Here is a 19,321-nt window from a genome sequence, read left to right on the forward strand (position 1 = left end):
AGGGCTGACACAGTCTGGAGCCCCAGGGTGCTGTGGTGCACTCGGCAGCAGATTGTGGGTGCAGGGCTCTGAACTTCAGTTCCCAGCCCAAATAAGAACAGCAAATTAGGATCCCAAAGTTAACATTTAGGAAGACAGACAATGCAATGTATAATAAAGTCAACTTCAGAGATACAATTTCACTTAAGCATTAATATCTTATTTATATTCTTTGAGCAAATAAAATAAAATAAGCAATTCCTAAGTATCTGGCAAAGTTTCTGAGTTTTGTATGGGGAAAGGTCAGGCAGGGTCTGGGATAAAGGTGCAGAGCCAGGTGCTGAGACTCACACGTGAAGAGCCCTGATCGGCAGCTTTACAGACAGGAGCGCCTACCTGAGTTTCTGATTGCCTGCCGGGGTCTGAGAATTAAACCTTGCAAACTATATTAAAACAACAAAACATTATCATTTATTTTTTAACTGACTAGTACATATTTTTAATTATTATTTTATTTCTAGTTATATGTATGTAGTAGGGTGTGTAGACGCAGTGTGGACCTATGGAGCCAGAAGAGGAACTTGGACGTCCTGGAGCTGGGGTTACAGGTGACTGTGGGCTGGCTGTCTGTCTGATCTGTAGTGGGTGCTGAGAACTGAATCTGGGTCCTCGGGAAGGGAGTCTGTGCTCTCAAGTGCTGAGCCAGCTCCAGCCCCAATACTGCCACTTATAAATTAGAAATATTTCCCAGTTTTTCTCATCTTGTTCTAAGACATACTGCACCTCACTGACAATTTGTAGTTAATTATTATTTTGCTATAAAAAAGGTGTGTGTGGCGGGGAGGCTGGAGAGATGGCTCAGTGGTTAAGAGCATTGGCAGCTCTTCCAGAGGTCCTGAGTTCAATTCCCAGTACCCACATGGTAGCTCACAACCATCTGTAATGAAATCTGGTGCCCTCCTTCTGGTCTACAGATGTACATGTAGATAGAGCATCATATACTTAAGATAAATAAAACTTAAAAAAATTCTTAAAAACAAACAAGTGTAGGGAAAACGGAGTCATTAAATAGGTGTGGTAGTGCACACCTGTAATCCCAGCACAAGCAGCCAGACAGGAAGACCACACAGTTGAGGCTGGCCTGAGTAATGTAATGAGATTCTGTACATAGAAATAAACAGTGAGACATTGCCTGCTCAGCTCTGGTGAGTGTGTTCAGCTGCACTGACCTAAGGAAGGCAACTGTGACTCGACACCCTAGCTCAAGGGTGCAGCTAGGCTTCCAAACTGTCTAAGACAGAGTGAGAGACACCTTACAGATGCTAGCCAGCCACTGCAACGACACTGCAAAGAACACACAGCAATTGAGAAAGTACTTAAGAAAGCACACATAAGCGGTCTGTCATCTGAGGGCTTCACACAGTGCATGCACTGTACACACACAGTCCAACACATAACAGTAACTAAACAGCATGTCATGCCATGAGCTAATCCATGTTCTCTCCCAGGTATTTGAAATGTTCTATTATTTTTTGGCTCCTTTAAAAAGTTACCCAAATAATTCAAGTTTATTATAAGAATATTTTGAGAAACAGTAAGAAGAGAAGAAGAGAAGGAAGAGGTAATTTAAAAACGATCTGCACCTACTAGAGGAGCCTGTTACCTTTACATCACAGCTTCAGTCAGTCTCTACCTGCAGACTGCATCCTAGGGGACAAACCGCAACAACTGTCATCACAAGTGTCACCCCTACCACTGAAGTCTGGGCTGTTTGTTCATCTCAGGACCAATACTGTAATACTAACAATAGTTCTGGGACTGACTCTGTATCTGCATTCTCAATCTCCAGGTGTCTCTATTATTAAGACTTGTATAGACAATTGCCAACTTTCTTTTACGGTTTGTCTGAGCCATTTTTAAGTTTTCTTTTACCTGAGGCCTCTCAAGATGGCTTTTTGTGGGTAAAGGCACTGGCTGCTCAGCTCAGTAACCCAAGTGTGATACCTGGAACGCACATGGTAAAGGAGAGAACCAAGTCCTTCATGTAGCCCTCTTCCTCCCATATTCTGCCTGTGGCATGTACGCACACACAGATAAAAGTATGGAGAAACCGAAAGAGAAGCAGTAGGGCTGGAGAGATGGCTGAACAGTTAAGAGCCCTTGCTGCTCTTCCAGAAGACCCGAGTTCAGTTCTCAGAACCCATGTTGGGGGGCTTACAACCATCTGTAACTAGCTCCAGGGGACCCAATACCCACCTTCTAGCCTCCAAAGGCACCTGTACTATGTGCACATACACAGGACACACACATATTTAAAAACCTCTAACAAAAGAAAAGGCAAGCCGGGCGATGGTGGCGCACGCCTTTAATCCCAGCACTCGGGAGGCAGAGGCAGGCGGATCCCTGTGAGTTCGAGACCAGCCTGGTCTACAGAGCTAGTTCCAGGACAGGCTCCAAAGCCACAGAGAAACCCTGTCTCGAAAAAAAAAAAAAAAAAAAAGGCAATAAATTATTTGAGCGCTGTCTTACCCCTCATAAAGGGTTAATGTTTCATAAAGAAAAGGGGAGGTGACCAAATAACCACTTATACTTATGACTGTCACTTGGACAGTGATTTAAGAAGCTGCTTCTCCTCCAGACTAGACACAGATGTCTGGCTGGGCTGAGGACACATTCATGGTCACGAACCTTTGCTGATAACAGCTGAGATATGCACAGAGCCGGATATTATGGGTGGCCTCTCTCAGACACAAAGGCTAGAGAAGGTGAGGCGGCCCTGCTAAAGGCACAGGAAAAACGAGGCATGGTGAAACAGCAAACACAGTAAAGGAGGGCTGCTTGGGTATCTTTAAGTGTTTAAATTATATTTATTTGCATGTGCAAACATGCCATGGTATAGGAGTCAGAGGGCACCTTGTGGAAGATGGCTGTCTCCTTCTACCACATGGGCCTCAGGAACCAACCTCACGGCGGAAGGTTTAGAAGCAAGGTCCTTACCCGATTTCACTGCCCCATTCATACTCTTCCAACCGCATTTTTCATGGTTTTTTGATTTTTGAGATAAAGTTTTTATGTATAGCCTTGGCTGTCCTAGCTGTCCTGGAACTCACTCTGTAGACCAGGCTGGCCGCAAACTCACAGAGATCCACCCGTCTCTGCCTCCTGAGTGCTGGGATTAAAGGCGTGCGCCACCACTCCCAGTTTTCATTTGTACTTTTAAAAGCCATAACAAAATTCAAGAACCAAAAGTGCAGTCACCCCAAGAAGGTGCCCTTCCCTAAGTGGTCCAGAGACGGCAGCTTACTGCAGGGCTTGAGTCTCTTATCCCCAGAACCCAGGCAAGCCTGAGACTATACATGACTGGGTCAGGCCAAGGTTTTTCCTGCCCAAGGGCCTGACTTCACAGGGAACTTTTCTCTGTCCCCCCAAACCATCACTCCTTGTTCTAGGGTAAGATCCTTGGATGGCAGGCCATGTTACTGCTTGGCCACACACCTCTTGTCCAAAGCATTCTCCAAATGCCAAGGACTGCTATCTGAGCTACCAACTCCCTAGCTAGCCTCTCCTTAGCCTTGGCAAGAAGCCCTACCCTTTATCAAGCTGCTTTCCTGGAGAACTCCTAAGGGGGGGGGGGGCACAGTTCACTCTCCCTGCTCACCATTCTGTTACTGCACTTATTCTTGTGTTTGTCACACACACACACACACGCACAGAGCGAGCGAGACTAGCCTCAACCATCCCAGCTTCAAACCCCCCCCCACACACACACACAACACACACTGTACTAGACTAGAAGACACAATAGTGAAAAGCTGGTTTGGCACAAAGGACACAGTGCTGGCACCCCGGTCTCCTAAAGTTTCCGAAACCACCCGTGTATCTAAGCCCAAAGCTCTTGCCCTGCTCTGACTGCTCCTTCATTACATTACTATGGCCCTCCCCCAATCTCCCAAACCCTGACACCTGGCTGCTGTGGTAGGCTTTCCACCCTCACCTTCTCAGGAACCTCAGCCCTGCTTTCCCACATCCCCGCACTGAGGGGCCATGCCCAGCCCTTCCTCTCTCCAGTCACCAGCCTCTTGGAGCAATCACCTTTGCTCCTCTCGGTCTATTTGTCCTGTATCTTACAGTCTGAGGAGCACACCATGAATGCCACTTCTGTCACATCACAGCCCTCTTCAGATCCTGTTCCCATGTCCCAGGAGATTAAGTATAAATTCCTCTGAGGGTCGGGGACATTCATTCCATCATGGTCTGTGCACGGGTCTCTGCATCCTGTTGATAAATGGGAGCTGACGCCACTGCTAATGGCTTTTCCTCAGCACTGGGTTTACCCATCTTCACTGCCTTTTCTCACGAAACCAAGCTTACACTGTAACTGTGACGTAGTAGCAGTCATGCTGAGAGCTGTATTCTCAAAGCTCTGAAGCCACAGCAAGTGAGACAGTCCTTTCCAAACGAGGAAGTGAGCTCCCGCTCCCGTCAGTCTAGAGCACTAACGACAGCAGCCAAGGTGTGATGTGCTTCCTTTGCACTTGACACAACAGTTACACAGCAGCCTTATAGATAAGAAAGTCACACTCAGTCAGGCTCCATACCACACAACACCATGCACAGCCAATGGGCGGTGGGACACTTGGCGGCGTCCATACAGCCTAGCTCCAGATTCTGTGCTTAACCATCCTTAAAATGGCATAAACATGCCTTAGGGCAAAGTAGAGTCTTTTACAAAAAAAGCAGAAATATACATATAACATTTTGTTAACTAGGAGAGGGATTCTCTCAGAAGCTGAGCCTGTTTACAGGTTTGAAGCCTTGGATCTGGAGTGTCCCTGTGCCCACATAGCAGCTGCCTCAAGTTCTGCATGTCAATAAGGACGCACCACTGGCCCCGACAGCCTGTGCTCCCTCTGCTCCACTCACACGTACTAGTTTTCAGTTAACAAAGATAAGCAGTGAAAGTCCTCAAAGAACTGCACTCCCAGGTGTCCCTGGCAAGAGCTGAATCGACCAATCGTGGGGAAACATGAAACCCTCTGCCGTAAAGTAACGAGCTCTCCAGATCAAGGACCTCTGCCGTAAGCTATAAAATCACCCTTATTACAGCCAGTTCAGCTCACATCATTTATATTATTTGAGTTTCTAGCTCTCCAAGTGAATCCTAATCACACCAGCAAATACCGGTGGTTCTCTGTAAATCGTATATGACTAAGAAATCCATGAGATCTGAATCCCAACCCTGCCCCAATCCCGTGCAATATGCACACATCAAAATCTCTCAATAAGCTTCAACTGCTTCCACACACAGCACTGGTGCAACCACACAATCACATCCTGCCGTGACACGGTGCTGTGATGGGAACACACATACACATCAGCAAACCCATCTTGGGTACCTCTGACAGCTAACTCTGGAGAGTCTGAACGACTGTCACATACAGTCTGAACAAAGCTTTATGGGAAGAGCAGCAGCTGTGCTGCCGGGAGGGCAGCACAAAGGCCAGCGAGGCCCTCGGGGATCTGTGCCCGGGAACCGATAAGCAGGCTTTTACCACAGCACACCAGCTTCTACGACAGAAAATCACAGGAACGGGTTTTGTGCAAAACTCTGAATATACTGCTTTCAAAATTATGTGCTATCTGGCTAGTGAGAGACACTTATTGGTCATGATGTTGGATATAATAAAGGATGTAACATAAATTGGCAAGGAAGTTTCTTTTTTATTAATATCCAACATGCTGATGTTTCTCTAACCAGAAACACAGAGTTCCTTTTTTGGAGGAAGTCTAGACATTTTACTAAAATTAAATCAGAAACAGGCAGATTTATTTGTAAGATAAAAAAATGTGGTTTAAAATCATTTTAAAAGCTCATGTACCTGAAAGATGCAAAACAATCTGAATGTGCAAAACTCATCTTGGCTCAAAACAAAAAATAAGGGATTTTTTTGTTTTGTTTTTCAAGACAGGGTTCTTTGTGTAGTCTTGGCTGTTCTAGAATTAGCTCTATAGACCAGGCTGGCCTTGAACTTGTAGAGATCCACCTACCTCTGTCTCCTGAGTGCTGGGATTAAAGGTGTGTAACACCACTTCCTGGCTAAGAGACAAGTTTTAAAAGATAAAGATTTTCATCCAATGAAGAAAATTTGCAGTACTGGAAATATCCCCTCTCAAAAGTTACATTATTCTCTTACTTTCTCATGTAATCTTAGCTTAACAACAAAGAACAGAGTCTTATGTCCCTTCAGCCACTGTTTCTGGTCACCAAAGATCAATGAGAGCTCACAACTACCATGTGGTAGGGAGCACAGCAGCAGGCAGCAAGGTGCTAGGGCTGTAGCTGGGACAACCACAAGGCTGAGAGCTAACTGGGAATGCTGTGGACTTCTCGTTCCCAGAGACACATCTTCCCCAATGAGGCCATACCTAATTCTTCCCAAACAGTTTCACTAACCGGAGACTAAGCATTCAAATATAACTGAACCACACACTGTCTTGTGACTGGGCCAGATGCTTCTACAACATGAGTTCAGAGAAAGCATTGCTTACACTCAGGAAGCTGCTTTGCAGTCAGGGTGAGTGTGATCTGGCTCTGTCACACATCACTGTGGCCTGCAGTCATTCTGGCCTAAAGACTACACTCTCTCAGATAAGTTTCTGACTAAGGATGAGTGGAGTCAAGGGCAATTTCCTCTATTTATTTTTTGGGGGTTGGGGGCTGATACTAGGTCTCATAAACACAGGATGACCTTGAACTCCTAATCTTCCCACCTCTACCTCCCAAGTACTGGGTTACAGTGTAGGCCACTATCCTCAGCACTACTTCCTTGAACTTACACTTCTGAACAGCTTTTAAAATATTTTATAAGATCACCTTTTTAAAATAAGAAATAAGGTAGCAAATCCCACAGCCTCTTTCTTCATATCACTATGAGACCCATTTCTAATACGATCCATAAACGAGGATCAAACGAGGCAGGATTTCACACAGGGCAGGCAACAGCTGTGGGATGCCTGCTCTACACGCGCTCCATTTCTAGCGCAGCAGACTGCCAGGACTCACACCCACCCGCATATCCAACTTACCCTGGGCAGAAAATGCCAGGAAAATGATCAAGGGAGAAGACTGAGGCCGAGCCAGGGCAGAGAGCGAGGACAGCCTGCCTAAGTATCTTTGCCTGTTTACCTCCAGCTTATAGGATCAAAGCCACTTTTCAGAAATATGGATCTTAATGGACAGAAATCCCAAAGAGAACAATAATAAACTGTTAACAATGTCTACAGAAACAAGACCCCAGGAGCCCACTTCACACAAATTACAAGGTCTGCCTCTACAGGCCAGCCATGGATGACAGACGAAGGGCCTTGCTGAAGTAAACATACATTGTCACCAGAGTAACACATTAGGCGCTCTCCAAAGGCCAGGCCAAGTGTGCCAATAAAATTAGATCATAGTTTCCTTTCTTCCTGTTAAGTTAGAAAGGACATTACCAAGAAACACATGAGTTATTTATTTTGGCTTTGAATGAACTACTCCTTGCCCGTCCCCAATTCAATCTCTTATCTTTGTGGCTCTACAACCTCAGGCATTTTAGCTATTTGAGAATAACCGACAAAACAGTATTCAGCTTTCTCGAGACAGATTCCAGAGAGTGTGAGCATCAAGACCCTGGTTCTTTCAACATGGCAGAGGCAGTGAGACTGAGAAGGTAACCTGCACTGCACTGGGAAAGGGTCCAACCAAAGAGGAAGCCAGCAAAGCGGCTAGAATCCTCTCTGGAGCAAGTATTTAGTTTTCGAGCAGTAACACACAAGACACAGAGCCTTCTCCTAGCTTTATGATTGTCCGGCCTTCCTTATAGCTGAAACCCAGTGACGTCACAGAATGAAACTGCCAAAAAAGCAAGCTGTATGTAACTTTAGTCCTTTTCTTGGACAAAGATGAGACAGAAGCCAGAGAGGTTCACCTGAAGCAAGAGAAAAGTAACTTGAACCCAGTATTTTAGATTTGCTACAAGTTACCCAATCCTTTAAAACATAAGCATCCCTTTCTTTTTTAAAAAATGAAAACGGGAGAAGCATGAACACAGTAAGTTTTCTGCATCTGGGGAAATTGCAGCGGGTCAACGCTGAAGGACAATGGATGAGTCTCACTCTGGGAAACCACCTTCATGCATTTCCCTGCCAGGTAACGTAAGTGCTCATTTGTTGCCAGACAGTTGTACATTGTGTGAACATGTATTGCTGTGATTGGTATAATAAAAAGCTGAAAGACCAAATAGCTAGACAGAAGGTATAGGCGTGATTTCTGAGGAGAAAAATCAAGATGAGGAGGAATCTAGGCATGTGGAAGGCATAGGGAGGAAACAGGAGGTGCAAGATGAAAGAAAGGTAATGCCACTTGACAGAACATAGATAAATATAAATGGGTTGATTAAAGTTATAAGAGCTAGTGGGATAAGCCTAAACTAATGGCCAAGCTTTTGTAATTAATACGATGTCTCCATGTAGTTATTTGGGAGCTGGCTGGCAGTACAGAGAAAGACATGCTGCATTCATTTCTTAGCCATCACTGACTCATGGATTTAACAGAGACGTTGTAACTCTTTTTGCTAGCTTTGTTAAGGCTTAAAGTCTCTACTCCCAGATACCAATTGCATTTGTACTAAAATGAAATTTATTTAGTAAGAAAGCATACTTTTTAAAGTACTGCACTGCAATTCTTAACAGTGGAATTGGCAAAAGGAACGTTTCTGTAGGGAACTCCTAGGATTCTCTTAAGTATAAAGCCTAAAGTTACCACTTAAAATGCTTTTTATACTGCAATTCCAGACCCTGGTAGAAATCAGAATAAGTTACAGTGGCAAGGCTAAACAAAATAATGTAGGTATATACAAGTTGTAGGAAAATTTTAAATAAGGATAACTAAAAGAAAATTAAGATCTCTAACTGACCACTGATTAGTAGTTGGGAATGTTCTTGGAAACCTTGAGATTTTTTTTTTTTTTGGTTTGTTTTTGTTTCTGATATATAAAAGCTTTTTAGGGGCTGGAGAGATGGCTCAGTGATTAAGAGCACTGCCTGCTCTTCCAGAGTACCCAAGATCAATTCCTCGTATCCACATGGCAGCTCATAACTGTCTGTAATTCCAGTTCCGGGGACCTGACACCCATGGCCAAACACCAATGCATATAAAATAAAAATAAGGGGGCTGAAGAGATGGCTTAGAGGTTAAGAGCATTGCCTGTTCTCCCAAAGGTCCTGAGTTCAATTCCCAGCAACCACATGGTGGCTCACAAACATCTGTAATGAGGTCTGGTGCCCTCTTCTGGCCTGCAGGCATACAGACAGAATACTGTATACATAATAAATATATAATAAATTTTAAAAGCCCACTTTTTAAAGGCTGTTTATGCTTGAAATTTTAGAACTTCAAGCTGAAATGTGGTCTGGGGATACAGCTCAGTGGTCGAGTGCCTGCTTAACAGGCATAGGGCCTGAGCTAGTCAATCCTCAGTATGGACAGAGTGGGGGACAATAAAGAGGGAGAAAGAGGGGGGAAGTCAGGTATAGTAGCACAGCCCTGTTACCTCAGCTGAAGGATTGAGAGTTCAGTCAGCTTGGGCAATTTAGTGAAGCCCTCTTTCAAAACAGAATTCCCAAAGTGGGCTGGGGAATACAGTTCAGTAGTAGAGTGCTTACCTATGCATAAGGCCCTACCTAGGACAGTCCTCAGTATCACTAAAAAAAAAAAAAAAAGCAGTAGCTACAGTCACATGTGATAGGACCACATACATGTATGGGCCGGTGTTTTGTGGTCACCTCTTTCTCAGCATCTGTCTTCCTTACTTTTGGAGAAAACATGAACCACACAGCCTACTAGACTAGTTATAAGAATGAAAAGAGTGTGGTGTGGAAGCCAGAGATACAAGATAGACACTTAGGACCAAACTGAAGCACACATCTCACCCACCAGGGATCAAACAGCTGGAAGGAGGGACAAGGTTTGATCTCAGCCTTTCTTGCTGGGGCCCCATCTCTAACATGATGGTGCAGGAACAAGAATGTATGAAATGTCACATACCAAGGTCACTGAGAAGGACTCACCACTTTCATTCAACCTAGATGCTCTGTTACAGTCCTAACAACATATGTTGGTCTCAGTGAACTTGGGAGTTTAGGTACACATAAGAAACCAGTTTTTCCTGTAGAAGAGCTGAGCCTGAGGGATCAGTATTGACAAATCCCCTACACTGGAACACTCTTCTACCCAGAGAGGCAGAGTACAGCAGGTCCCAGGTTCGCTGAGTTAGTAGTTGAACCTTACCTTTGTGGCCGTGGTCTTCACCCCATGAATTCTCTACTCTCCATTTCACAAATACACCATCCTGATCATCCTGCCAGAAAGTGAACAACAGTGTAGTCTGAAATGAGAGTCTGTTAGCTGGTGTCACATCATCTAACTCATTGCAAGCTGCTTAGAGAACTGTAGAGCAGGGCCATGTTACCAAGACACTCGAAGATTAGGGGAATTTTAACCTCTCGGAAGTAAAAATACAGTAAAAAAGGAAATACTACTTCCTTTTTTATTTCAGAGATCTATGTTTTATTTATGAGTGTTGATGTGCACACGTGCACATACATATATGTGGGTGCTGTGAAGGCTAGAGGGTGTGAGGCCCTCTGGAGCTGGAGTTACAGAAAGGTTTCTGAGCCCCCTGCCCTTGGTGCTGGGATATAAAATCTTGTCCTCTAAAGAGCAATAAGCTCTCTTAACCACTGAGCATCCCCCTACCCATATTTCCTCCTTTATGTTCTACTCTATACAGAAAGAAAAGGCACCTAGGGCTGGCTGGAGGGCTCAGTGGGTGAGGTACCTGATATGCAAGTCTGACTACCTTGCTTGGGTCTCTGGAACCCAGCAAAGGTGGATGGAGAGAGCCAACTCCTCAAAGCACAAAGCTGTCCCCAGGGACTCTTGCTTTCACTCAAATTCTTTGAAAAGGCATCCCACTGCTTTAATTTTAGGAAATTCTAAGACCTAGTCAAAGCTTTTATAAAGCAAAACAAAAATATCAAGATACCCAGTTTTCTATTTAAGGAAGCTAAGTAATGATATCCTCCAAATATGTTCTTTTACTGATTCAGCTACATAAATACTGAATTTAAGAGATTGAATGGCAAAGCAAAAATAAAAAGAGCAATTTCATAAACAAAGCTCAGCCAGTTCAACTGTTCTCCCTCTTTTGTCTTCATTAATAAAGTAAATTTGGTTTTCATCTTCTTAAAGAGGCAGTGATACTCACCATGATAACCCTCATTCACAGTCTTTATTAGAGACACAGAGAGGGACAAAAGGCAAACTCCATTTGGGAAAAAGGTTTTCCTCTGTGTCTACCGAGGACATTGCTGCTGTCAGAACAGCTCCCATCTCTGACCCTTGTGTCATGCTCCAGTGACTTCACGTGCCAGATCCCACCTGCATATCACTGCCTGATGAGTGTCATCCACGTGGGATTCAGGTTTTTTTTGGTTTTTTTTTTTTTTTTTGGTTTTTCGAGATAGGGTTTCTCTGTAGCTTTGGAGCCTGTCCTGGAACTCCCTTTGTAGACCAGTCTGGCCTCGAACTCACAGAGATCCACCTGCCTCTGCCTCCCGAGTGCTGGGATTACAGGCGTGTGCCACCACCGCCCAGCGGGATTCAGTTTCTTCTGGCTTTGCTCACCCAAACATTTGCTATCTGCTCTTAGCAAACATTTCTTAGATCTTAGATTTAGCCAACAAACAAACCCACAGACATCCAACACCTGTACTAACACCACCAAACTATCTATGCTGGGTCCGGCTTGTGAAGTGTTGGCTTTTGTTCTCTACCCTGCCCACTGCAATGCCTCTTCTCTTCCTCTGAAACATCACCGCTACCATCACATCTGTTCACCTGTCAGTCTAAGTCTGATGATGTTTGCCGTGGATTCCCGTGCAACCTACATCAAGCTGTCCTCTAGATCACATACAAACTGAGAATGACACATGGTCCTGCTTCATAGAGAGTCCAAGAAACCACCAACACAGCAGGACCTTTTGGGAATTATCACTAGTGTGCATTTACCTCAGTATGACTATTAAAATAGAGTTCAAACTAGTTTTAGTGGCCAAAAACTTGTAGTGGTAGGAAAAAAAAACATTTTTCTTTCTTTTCTTCGAGATAAAGTCTCACGCTATAGCCAGGCTGGCCTCGAACTCATGGCAATCCTCCTGCCTCTATCTCTTGAATGTTAGAATTATAGGAATGAACTACAATGCTTGGCAAATGTTTTCCTTCTTAAAAACAAAACAAAAAAAAATGTGTAAAACTGTGTTGCTGCATGCTGCATAAATAGCTTTCCCAATCTACAAAGGCAACAGCAACTGTACTCCATCCGTCTGTATCTTGGTGTGGGAACCTCTCTACCTACAGAGCTGAGAAGATACAATGATGAAGAACAGCTGCCTGGCTGTAAGACCTCACCTTCTAGCAATTTAGGAAAAGTACCTGAGGATCAGAAATGAGCACTGGCTGCCTAGTTAGTTCAGGGTGCTTTATACACCACAATGGGCTTGAACTCACATAAAACATCTAAGAGTCTTATTACTTAAAAGCCAAACCCTATAACTTACATAAATGTAATTAAACCAGTAAGATTAGGTTTTGGTTTTGGATTCTTCTGTTTTGAGCAGAGTCTTGAGATACAGACCAAACAGGGATCTAGCACTCAGCCTTCCTGCCTCAGGCTCCCCAGGGCTGGGACGGCAGGAGTGCACCTCTACAAGCAGCTAAGATCTGGATCTGAGTAAGAGAGCACAGGGTTCTGGAGCACTGTGAGGTCAAAGAATATCCTCTAATGAAGCAGCTGGACGGGAAGGGAGGAAAGCACAGTGAAAACTCCATCCCACTCTCAGTTCTGCCTAGAGAGCACACACAAAGATTCAGACAAATGCCTCAGAAACATCAGGACTTCTAGGAGGACAGTTAAGTCAATATGCCAGCTATTTCTAAATGCTTTAGTGATCATAAATCTGGCAGGCAGCATAGCAAACCCAATGTAGGTAAGGGAGGGAGTGAGCCTGAGCGCCTTTCTGGCGATGGTGCTGGACAGAGAACACGCTTGCTTGTGAGGGCAAAGGTCCAGCGCAGCTCAAGCCTCCTCTCTTCTGTGCTTCCTGACCACTCCACAGCCTAGAATGGAGCTTATTTGTGAAAGGGTCCAAACAGCAGTACCGCCATTGACAGGGAGCCTAAAGCATTCACATCCCAATTCCTACCGCTACGTATAAATCCAGTGATGGGCACGGAGGCCACAGTTATCGTGGACCGCAGCAGCTTGTGAATCGGAATGACCACAGCAAAGAAGGTGAGCAAGGCCATCAAGATACTTACTCTAAGAGCCCATTTCAGTTTCTGACATCTTTTCCTAGGTTCCTTTCCTAACCTTCCAAACCACGGAAAAGAAGTTACTGCTTTGCTTCTTGCTGACCCAAACTTTTATAAGTTTTAATTCATTTTAATTACCACTGAGCAAGTAGCCAAACACCGCGTGACACAGGAACATCTTAGTTGGAAGCTAATACTCAACAGAAATCGAATACAGAATGTCCATGGCTCTGCTGGACTGGCAGTCTGAGAAACTGAATCCACCTGTGCATCAGTGGACCCATTAGTGGCATGCCGGGGACCTACCTTCTCTGAGACAGCAGTGAAGGTCATGGCGTGGGTCATGAGTGACTCACCGAAAGCCAACCTCTCGGCTTTATTCATGTTCTTCAAGGAGACACCGAACACTAACTCATGGTCGTAGCTGTAAAGAGAATGACAGAGGAAAGTAAGGAGAGTGTAGCCAGCCCGGCAGCTCCAAAGGAGAGGCTGTGAGAGCACCGGCACACACAGAGCCAGTGCCAGTGGGCGCCCACTCCTTTCATGCCACTGCAGCATGCAGGGCAAGCTCAATTTGTACTGTTATTTTGGAAAGAAAACTTAATTTCTTTTTTTCTTTGTTTTTGTTTGTTTGATCGATTTTGTTTGAGACAGGGTCTCTCTACATAGCTCTGACTGTCCTGGAACTCACTCTGTAGCCCAAGCTGCCCTCTAATTCAGAGATCCACCTGCCTCTGCCTCCCAAGTGCTGGGATTAAAGCTGTACACCTCCACATTAGGCCAAAAAAAAAAAACCCCTCTATTTAAGAAATTAAAGCTTTTGAAATAACTTCTTTATTATGAAAATGGTCTCTTTCAAGTTGGTAGACCCTCCTAGTTACTGAATCAAACCACTGACTGTGGAATTAATTAATTAGAGGCAGGGTCTTATATAGCTCAGGCTGGCTTTGGACTCACTATATAGCAGAGCTTCACTTGAACTCTTGATCCTTCCTACCTCCACTCTCCAAGTGCTGGGGTTACAGTCCTGTGCAACTACACTGCTCTGAATGTGACATTTAAATATATAAATGTTAAAACAATGGTGACTAATTTCAAATATAAAACCAAAAAGTTTAACCATTAGAAGTTCCTTTCCTTTTGTTAAGTATCAGGATATTACTCCTACTAGTAACAATTACTTATGGATAAATCTAAAAAGATGTATTTTATTTTATTATTTTTATAAAGATTGCATGTGTGTGTCTGTAAACGCTGATGGAGGTCAGAAGAGAACATCAGATCCCTTGGAGCTGGAGTCACAGGTGGTTGTGAGCTATCTGACATTACCTGGGAACTGAACTCAGGTCCTCTGCAAGAGCGGCAAGTGCTTTTAAAACCATGCTCAGCCATCTCTCCAGTCCCTAAAACCTAGGAATCTTGCCTGATTCAGCTTGGAAATGAACCTTCAATGTCAGCAAAGATGAAGGAGAATGATTTAAAGTAAATATATAAATTAGCCCAACTGTCCTAAAGGAAAATATATAAGGCATCAAAGTAAGGGAAGCATTGAAAGAAAGATCAATAGAAGAGCTCCAGAAAGCCTCTTATTACACCGCAATGTGCCGAGCAGCTTTCCTGCCGACCCGCTGCATGTTCAGTGTCTCTCCCACATAAGCCAGCATCTTAGGAACTCCAGTGAGTTCTGCTAGTGTGATCTTGGTTTCCTGGGTTACAGCAGTTACACTTGTGCGGCCTCTGCCAGGAGCCACAACTTCACAGATGCAGAGAAAGACCCACCCTCAGGCCAACCTCAATGTCTTGATGAACCTCAGCAGAGGATTTCCAACAGCAACAACCCACAGAGAACTTTCTATTTTGGATTCCGTGCACTCACACATTCATGTCACTGAGGCCCAGCTTGCCATTGAAGTGTTTTCCAACATCACAGCCAAACCACACAGCCTAGAAATAGAAGAAAGTCAACATAAACCAAAGCAGTGAAAAGGAAAGCAGCAGCTGTGTTCACACCCACGTGGGAGACAGAAACGTAAGGCAGTACTAACCTCTCCATCTTTGATGGAGGCAGCAACCATCTTTTTCAAGAAGTCAATGGGCTGGTTGTTATACAGCGTTTTTCTCCCTCCAACCATATTGCTCAAGTAGTCTACTGTGTACAATTTATTGTACTTGTGCTGGGGTCGTGGGTCATTCACAAAACAAATCTTTTGAGATCAAGAACATGTGTATTAGAACACAAGACCAAAGACGTCAAGCAAGACACAATCCTCACTGATAGGTTGCTATGGTTACAACAAGCTCATCACCTCTAACTACAAGAAGAAACACTATAGTCACAAGTAAAAGTAACAAATAAGCAAAAACTGGTCAAACACATATAAAGAAGGGTACTACGTATTCTAATTAGCACAAAGAGCACACTTGAGAGCTGTCTCTACCTGTCTCTCCTACTGGTAAAAACTGCCCCCAAATTAATTCTGTCATACTGCACATAACACATGAGGTAACACATTGTCACACACGCTTCCTCACAGTGCAAGAGAGGCTCAATGTGCAGCAATGCAATTTCTTGAAGAGGGTCAAAAAGCCGATTGAGAGAGGGGGCCCTGGTCATCCTGCTAGGCAGACGCAGAAGAAGGAAGTACAACACTGGATGCCTCCTTTAACAAGAAAGCTCCCAGCAAGGCCAGGAGATTGGGGTGCTCTGAGCAGTTCATACTATCCAATATACCACCATCTATGTACCTGAGATTGATCTGGACCTAACTTATAGGGAAGAAGGGTGGGATATGGGAATAAGCTGACTCTTGGCATAGAGTCAGGAACCCTCTGAAGAGACACACTGGGGGAAAGTGACCCTGCTGTGCCTACTTCTCTCAGGTGCATATAAACTTCAGAGAATGAAAACAGAAAGTTTCTAGCATCCAGTTTGATGGATGTGCATATTAACCTGGGACTCTTACGTTCTCCATGTAAACAACAGACCTTAACCATTTCCATAGTCAGCGGCCACCGACATTAGTCTCTAACCTTATCTTCCATATTGAAGAGTGGCTTCACGTGTTCCTGGTAAAACTGCAAGGGGGTTATGGGGCCAATCTTGTGGTAGTTTTTGTCTTTGTCCCGATACTCCCAGGTGAAGGTCTCTGGTGGGTTACCCAAGCAGATGCACACCACTCGGAAGATCTGGAAGAGATGGGTGATTAAGGGCTTCATTTCCACAAGCCTCCAAAGTGCTCAGGAATTAACAGCTATGTTTCAACCCAGAAATTGCAAGAGAAATCTACTGCTGCTCCAAGACTCAAAAACTATCACAAGTCAACATCTTGTTCTCGAGCACTCAGAACAGCAAAGCTCTGAGATGTGAGTCTATCAATATTCTTAGCCAAGTGCTGCAGATTTCCTTAGCTAAGAAACTTGTCCACACCAGGCATGGTGGCATGTTAACAATTAGTAGAGCAATTAGCTTTAATCCCAGCACTTGGAAGGCAGAAGCAGGGGAATCTCTGTGGGTAGAAGGCCAGCCTGGTCTACATAGTGAGTTCCAGGACAGCCAGAGCAAATAGTAAGCCCCTGTCTCAAAAGTAAAGAAAGGTAAATGCTCTAACACTAAACAATACCACCAATCCCCAAATAATGTATTTTTAAAATACTTGTTTATACTTTTTTTTTTTTTTTTTTTGGTTTTTTGAGACAGGGTTTCTCTGTGGCTTTGGAGCCTGTCCTGGAACTAGCTCTGTAGACCAGGCTGGTCTCGAACTCACAGAGATCCGCCTGCCTCTGCCTCCTGAGTGCTGGGATTAAAGGCGTGAGCCACCACCACCCGGCTTTGTTTATACTTTTAATCATGTGTATTTGTGTGTCTGTGTAGGGAGACGCGGGTGCTGGAGAAGACCAGGGATGCTGGATCCCTGTGAAATTGGTGATATAGGAACTTATAAACTGCCCCATATGGATACTGGGAATCAAACTCAGGTCCTCTGCAAGAGCTCTTTGCCAGTCCCAAATGATGTATTTTTTCTTTTTTAACTTTTTAAAAAATCTATTTATTTATTATGTATACAGTAGTCTCAGTATTCTGTCTGCATGTATGCCTGCAAGCCAGAAGAGAGCACCAGATCTCATTATAGATGGTTGTGAGCCACCATGTGGTTGCTGGGAACTGAACTCAGGACCTTTGGAAGGGCAGACAGTGCTCTTAATCACTGAGCCATCTCTGCAGCCCATGATCTATTTTCTTACAGTTATAAAAATACCTTTGTGTTTGAGTTAATAAAATTGTAAAATATGCTTGTATTATTTTTACTTTATACACAGAAGAGGAATAAATACTTTGTACAAGGCCAGAATATACAAAATACTTCCTTTTCTTTCTTTCTTTTTTTTACTTTGAGAATACTATTGTGGTTGTTTGGATAAGAATGGCCCCACAGGCTCGTACATTTGAACACTTAGTCACCAGGAGTGGCACTATTTGAAAGCATTAGAAGGATTTACATGTGTGGCCTTGTTGGAGGAAGTGTGTCAGTAGGAATGGACTTTCCAAGGTTTCAAAAGTCCATTCCAAGCCCCAAATCTCTCCTCTCCCTCTCTCCCCCTCTATGGATGAAAATGTATTTCTCAGCTACTGCTCCATGTCTACCTGCATGCTGCCTTGCTTGCTATGACGATAATGGGCTAAACCCCTGAAATTATAAGCAAGCTCCCAAATAAATGCTGTAGTTCCTTGGGCGTGGCAACTTCACAGAAATAGAACAGTGATGAAGACAGCTATTTTGGGTTCAGTGGCACACATTGTTAATCCCAGCACTTGGAAGGCAAGTGGATCTCTATGAGTTCAAGGCAAGTTCCAGACCAGCCAAAACTACAGAGTGAAACCCTCCCTCTCACTCTCCCTCACACACACACACACACACACACACACACACACACACACACACACGCTCACAACATAACAATATGCCCCTTATCTCTCTACCCTGTTCCAGGCTCATCTCTAACTCAGCTTCACTGCTCGTTACACCCAAAAGAAGTGAGTCTTCTGCCTAAGCTTGTGTTGTGCTAGTGTCTATACACACTTACTAGGTTAATTGTAACACTCTCAAGGTAATCTACTCCTTCCCTCCTTTTTTCAGATGAGATTGTGACTCAAAAAAATGAAGTAACCAACTTCAAATCCTAGAGCCAGTGACTGTAAGATCAGGATCTGAGCTGAAGTCACGTGCTATTAAAGGAAAGCATTCTACTGAGCTTTAAAAGGGGACCATCGGGGCTGGAGAGATGGCTCAGCGGTTAAGAGCATTGCCTGCTCTTCCAAAGGTCCTGAGTTCAATTCCCAGCAACCACATGGTGGCTCACAACCATCTGTAATGAGGTCTGGTGCCCTCTTCTGGCCTTCAGGCATACACACAGACAGAATATTGTATACATAATAAATAAATAAATATTAAAAAAAATAAAAGGGGACCATCTACTGAAGGCCTACTCTGTTGTGCTATAATCTACCTACTGTAGCGCTCAATCCTCTCAACTAAGATGGCAGCTGTTACTGTCACTTGAGAGATAAAGTCCACAGCCTCAGGAAGTAAGCAGCGTGCTGGAAGTCCCAGAGCAAGTAAACGGCAGATCAGAACTGAGTTTAGACTAAGCTTTCCAAAATACTGTAAATTCAGCTCATGGCTTTCTGGGTTTCATATAACTTTTCTCCTATAATGCAGTACAAGACTTTTAAGAATAAAGGCCAGCAAACTGTCCTCTGACCTCCACACCTATGTCATGGGATGTTTGTGCCCACATGTTCATGTATGCGGCAAATGCACACACCTGTTCTCTCTCTCTCTGCTAAAGAAGAGAGGAATGACCTGGCTATACCAGCACACCTGGCTCATTTTCCACATCACCTCAGAGTAAATAATTTTAGAAGTACTTTCT

General features: G+C 44.1%; 1 protein-coding gene across 1 annotated transcript in view; it reads right to left on the minus strand.

The window, feature by feature from the left end:
• Window positions 1-19,321, minus strand: part of Blmh (bleomycin hydrolase) — a 39,927-nt gene that overhangs the window by 3,527 nt on the left and 17,079 nt on the right. Inside the window, exons 7-11 of the mRNA XM_075991591.1 lie at window positions 16,421-16,576; window positions 15,436-15,594; window positions 15,267-15,334; window positions 13,697-13,814; window positions 10,307-10,376 (exon numbers count right to left, since the gene is read on the minus strand). Coding sequence (XP_075847706.1) covers window positions 10,307-10,376; window positions 13,697-13,814; window positions 15,267-15,334; window positions 15,436-15,594; window positions 16,421-16,576 — 571 coding nt within the window. The remainder of the gene's footprint in view (window positions 1-10,306; window positions 10,377-13,696; window positions 13,815-15,266; window positions 15,335-15,435; window positions 15,595-16,420; window positions 16,577-19,321) is intronic.

Source organism: Microtus pennsylvanicus, chromosome 11 (genome assembly GCF_037038515.1).
Source record: "Microtus pennsylvanicus isolate mMicPen1 chromosome 11, mMicPen1.hap1, whole genome shotgun sequence".
Classification (NCBI taxonomy): Eukaryota; Metazoa; Chordata; class Mammalia; order Rodentia; family Cricetidae; genus Microtus; species Microtus pennsylvanicus.